This window comes from Octodon degus, unplaced genomic scaffold (assembly GCF_000260255.1).
Source record: "Octodon degus isolate 3935 unplaced genomic scaffold, OctDeg1.0 scaffold00120, whole genome shotgun sequence".
In the NCBI taxonomy this organism is placed as follows: domain Eukaryota; kingdom Metazoa; phylum Chordata; class Mammalia; order Rodentia; family Octodontidae; genus Octodon; species Octodon degus.
In genome coordinates this window covers 1,849,850-1,855,451 of record NW_004524696.1, presented here as the reverse complement: position 1 = coordinate 1,855,451, position 5,602 = coordinate 1,849,850, and the positions used below count along the sequence as shown (strand labels likewise).

The 5,602-nt window shown below is 41.6% G+C and overlaps 1 protein-coding gene across 1 annotated transcript in view; it reads left to right on the top strand.

The window, feature by feature from the left end:
* Fam69c (family with sequence similarity 69 member C) overlaps positions 1-5,602 on the top strand; it is a 22,417-nt gene that overhangs the window by 15,053 nt on the left and 1,762 nt on the right. Inside the window, exon 3 of the mRNA XM_004640211.2 lies at positions 1,005-1,169. Within this exon, the coding sequence (XP_004640268.1) occupies positions 1,005-1,169 (165 nt within the window). The remainder of the gene's footprint in view (positions 1-1,004; positions 1,170-5,602) is intronic.

The window sequence follows — 5,602 nt, the reverse complement described above, 5'->3', positions numbered from 1 at the left end:
GTACTAACCATTGTTACTCTCCTAAAATCTTGTTTTGAGATTTTGTACCATTGTTTTTAATTTTTTTTCTTTAAAATAAAAATAACTGATGTCAAAAAAAAAAAAAAAAAAAAAAAGAAAAGAAAAAAAACTCCTAACCTTTCTCAGAGGCCACTGCATCCTTAGACAAAAACACTTCTCCAAGGACATCTGCCCAGCAACTGTCAGCTTAGGCTGACACCACCCTTTTTATTAATCATTGTGACCAAGTTTATTATTTTAAAATGTTTGATGTATTCTTCCTCAATTTTGTCTTTATAAACTTCCTTTTGCCCCAAACTCCTTGACTATACCCAGAGCGACATACATTTTCCCATTGAAATGCTATTCCCAAGTGTGAGTTTTCTTTGGATAAACTTTCTGATTATTTTTGTTATTTAGGTGGACAAAGGTCAGGGATCAAAGTGGTAAAGTGACAGAGAAAAATTTACTTTTTTTCCTCTTTTCTGTCTTTTTGAGGCAGAGTTTCACTATGCAGTTCAGGCTGGCTTTGACTCATTGTGCAGCCCAGCCTGGTCTTGAACTTGCAGTGAATCTCCTGCCTCACCCTCCCGAGTGCTGAGATTACAGTCATGAGCCACCATACCCAACTGGAAAATTCACTTTTAAACCATTTCAGAGAATGCACTTTTAAGGCTGAGAAAATGTTTAGAGGTGAAAAGTGATACGTGTGGTTATCGTTCTAAGTTGTAGGATTTAACCAGAGACAGCAAAGGTTCTTTTTGCAGTTAAAACTGCAAAGATCTATGTCAATGGTTTTTGCCAAAGAAAACATAGATAAACCCTTTGACGCAAGCCACTTTCCAGGTGTGGTCTGGGTTTTTTTTTGCTTTGGCCAGCACAGCTCTGTATCCACTGCAATCTGAACAAACACAACCACAATGGCTGAAGGAACTGTTGTGAAACAGGCCCCTCTGCTAGGCCATGGGTGTCATTTTGGTCATTGTGTGTCGTATTGATTACAGGTGGTGGCTATTGATGTGGACATGGCCTTTTTTGAACCGAAAATGAGAGAGATCCTTGAACAAAACTGCACAGGGGATGAAGATTGCAATTTCTTTGACTGTTTTTCAAAATGTGACTTGAGAATAAACAGGTGTGGTGCTCAGCGTGTCAACAGCAACCTTCAGGTAAGCAGGTTGAGGGTAGGGTGGGGAAGGCATCAGCTCTCTGGTCGCCTCTCCCAGCTTGTGTCACCAAAGATCCTTTCAGTGGAATTGAAGATCCATCTTTCTCACCACTGGGCTCAACCATAAGGGCAGGGACATGGGAAGTTCTTTTTTGATCTTGTGGACTTCCCTGGGTGGTTAGTCAGGTGGACCCCTGGGGGCTAATGTATGGAGGTGTCAGCAGAGTCTGTCTGCTGGGCCTCCTCTTCCCTGTAGCTCCACTTTAGCTGGAATGATGGGAAAACTGTTTTCCCTGAGTCCAGTATCCAGATCTACATAATAGTCTCTCTCTCCACCACACACTAAGAATGAGAACCCACAGATAAACTCTCAAGGATAAAGCTGATAAAAGTGCAGAATAGTCCCAAGAAATGGGCCCAGTAGAGAGGCTGGACAGACACCATAGCGCAGACAGGGCCAGGCTAGTAGGTGGTTCTCAGAGTTCAGCCATGAGTAGGAATTGATTTCGGCTTCTGGAAGTCAGATTGGGTTTGGAGATAGTGAGTCCCCAGGTTCAGGGTTGGATACCCCATCACTAGGAAATCATCTTTCATCTTTTGAAAGGAATCATGCCCTCTGCTGTCACTTGAGGATCGCAGTGGATGAGGGTAGACTTGGGTCTGATTGAAGCCGTCTAAGGTCTCTGGAAGGGGAAATGGTGTCAGGGCTCCTTTCCCCACTCCCTGGGGGTGTGCAATTGCTATCTGGTTCTTGTCCTACACTTTCCTCCCCTTTAAGTCTCTGACCTCACCCATTCCCCTAAGCACATCTCCTCTCCATCTGATCCTCTCAACAGGCCTGGCACCTGGAAGATGTGACCCACTGTACACCTGAAGTCCAGATAAAGTCAGAGTTGGCCAGGAAGCACAACATGAGCCTGCTATCCCATGATGGAGGGCTGGCAGGGGGGACCTGGACAGTCATGTTCTCATAGTGCTCCTTGGCCACGCCAGACAAAAGCCATGGTTCTGTCACCCCAACATCTACACAAACTTCTGGGTTGAATTCCAGAATCACAAGTGTTTCAATTTAGAGAGATCAAGCAATTATGTGGCCTCAGAGGAGAGCCATTTAACCTCTTTCAGGTGGCCTCACACCCTTGGAGGGTCTGTCATAAAACTCCTCTTTGTCACTTATGGGGACAAGATGATTTCCTCCACTCATGTGATCCTGTCTACCAAGTGGGAACACACCTACCCTGTACAGAATCATGAGAGAAGGAGGTTACATTCTTAGGTATAGGAAGTGCTCCTGCAGATTCACTAAGAGGCAAGGGGAACCCAGAGAAAACTGACAAGAAAGAACAGGTACCAGATGCGTAAATGATGAAATGCAAATGGTCTAAGAGTATGGAAAATTATTTAATCTTATCATTCAGAGACATACATATTAAAATTCAACGATAATAAGTTTCTTTAGTCCATTGGTAAGTCATTAAAATGCTATTAATTAATGATACAAGCTGCCAGAACATAGATAAGTGTCTATACTGTTAACATGATTCTAAGTTGTATCTCTATGGAGAGTAAAAGGATGTTATGAACATTCATGCTGAGCAATTTCACTTGTCAGTATTTCTGATTATTGCTTCTGAATAACACCTAGAAGCAAAATTACATGAACTTTAAGACTATAAAATAGCATGAAGTATTTAAAAAATAAAGGTTACTATTCAGTATTTATGATATGACCCCACCTTTGTTAAATTGTATGTGATTGGAGAAATAGATATCAAGGTGTCAAAAGCAATTATTTCTGAATGGAAGAAATATAGTTCTTATTCTCTTCATCTTTTCTACATTCTGTAAATTTTATACTTTTTTAACTTAAATTTGACTCAAAATATCCCTGCCCTGGATGGATTGATGAATCGATGGGACAGAGTTGTTAAAATTTCAGACATGGACCTACTGTGCTGTGGGCATTTAGTCTGTGGTAAGGTGGGCATTTAAGCCCAAAGGGGTGAAGCTGATTATATAACTAATGCCTGGTTTTAGTGACATGGATGCACAGCCCAATAAATGGTTAGATTAACTCCCAGTTTCACTCTTTAAATCAAATTAAATTCCAGATGATTCAAATACTTACACATAAAAGACGAAATCCTAAAAGTCCCTGAAAAACACTGAAAGAAGTATTAACAGTAACCTAGTATAGTACAGACCTGTGTAAATGTTGAACTGAGCTCAGGAGGCAAAGGAAGAGGAGTTGAAAATTTACCTATGCTTTAAAAAATCCACACTGCCAAAAACAAAGCAAAACTACAGAAAATGAGCAAATTTAAAATTTGTGCAATTCCCTTAAAAACCAGGAGGCCAGAGGATGGGTAGAGGATTGTTCCCAGCTTCTGGGGCTTACTTCTTAGGTGCAGCACCAAGGAACCAGTCCATGAGGGAGGAGAGGAGGACAGATCCTTGCCTCAGTAAAGGATAATGCCAGAGGTGCTTTTTTTCTCAGTTCCCTCGATGGGGGTCCCTGAGAAAGTCAATGCATCCCTGCATGCAGACCTCCACCTTAGCATCCATTTCCCCAGAACCTCCCCAGAGCAAGGGGCTGATACTTCTAAGCTGTAAAGAACAGCTGGAAATTAATACAAAAAATGATCAACAGCCTGATAGAACTTTGGACAAGCGATATAGAATTAACCATTCACTGAAAAGAAAGCCTGGATGGTTTCCCACCTGACTGAGAATAGGAAGCGATGTACTGAACCATTTCCTCCATCTGCTGGCAAAATGGGTCTGCTGTGAGGTCACTGGAGTACAAGTGTTCTTGGACCTCGGGCTGACGGAGTGGAAATTGGTGTCATTTTGTGGGTCAATTTGACAACATCTAGCAAAACAAACAAACAAACAAACAAAAAACATACAACCTTTGACCCAGAAATTCCACTCTTAGAAATTTACTCATATGAGCAAAAAGTAAATTCCATATATGTGCAAGGTATTTATTGCCAACATTGCCCACAAAGCCAAAAGTTGGTAAAAAGCCTCAATTTCCATCAAGAGGAAACAGCTTAAATACTTTATGATACATCCACACATTTGAGATGCAGCTGTTAAAACAAATGGAATACACTTATAAGAATCCATTTGGAGGCAGCTCCCTGACATATAGCTAAATGGGAATCAGAGCTTTAGAATACTATGTAGAATGACTATAATTTGTATAAAATAAATGAGGGAAATACATGTACAGGCCTAGGATCCACTGTGGGTGTCCAACTTTTTTTTTTTATCAGTACTAGAGATTGAACTCAAGGCCTTTTTAGACTTTAAGACAGTGTCAAAGTCTTAATTTAGGTTAAGATTCTAAGTTTGTTTTTTTTTTGGGGGGGGGAAGGGTCTACAGGGTGTTCAGGATCTCACTACTAGATCAGAATGGCAGTGATCTGTCTGTTTACAGCCTCCCAAGAGCTGGGATTCCAGGTACAAGTCACCACACCCAGTCTCAATTGCCCTCTCAGTGTGCCCTGGGGAGCAGGGTCGGCACAGGAGGCCCAGGCCCCTGCACTTGCTCGCAGGTGCTTTAATCTGCTGAGCTATTTGGCCAGCTTTTTTTTTTAGACTCTAAGTTGCCCAGGCTGAGCTCGAACTTGGTGGCCTTTCTGCCTCAGCCTCCCAAGTGCTGTAATGACAGGCAGGCACCACAATGCCTGGCTAGGTGTGGAACTTGGGTTCTAGTTTTTAAAGAAAAAATTGTGATAAAAATGGGGCTGATAAGATAGCTCAGCAATCTTAGCTCCTGCCCGGCAAGTGCAAGGACCCAAGTTTGATCCCTGGTACTGTATGCCGCTCCAGTCATGGAGCCCAAACCAGCCATAGTGGCACATGCCTGTAATCCCAGTGCTACAGCAGCTGAGACAGAAGGATCACTATGAGTCCGAGCTGCATAGCAAGACCCTGTACCAAATAAATAAATAAATAAATAAATAAATAAATAAATAAATTTTAAAAGGCATAAAAATAAATGAAGATTTGTCACCTTCCTACATTAACTGTATTATATATTTTATACGCAGCCCAAGAGAATTCCTCTTTACTCATTGCAGCCCTGGCAAGCTAGAAGGTTGGACAACCCTGGCCTTCAAAGAATATTGGACCAAGCTGCTGCCTTTCAGTATCAGGGTGGTTGGAGACTAATATTAAAATACATACCTCAGAATGTTTTCAATTTTGTACATGAAAATATATTCAAAAAAGAAATAAGCTGATGTGGTAGCACATGCCTGCAATCTCAGCACTCTGGGAGGCTGAGGCAGTCAGATTGGAAATTCTAGCTCAGCCTGGGCAACTTAGCAATTAAATAAGACCCTGTCTCAAAATAAAAAATAAAAAGGGGTTTGGGGTGTAGCTCAGTATAAAGTCCCTGAGTTCAATCCCCAGTACTACAAA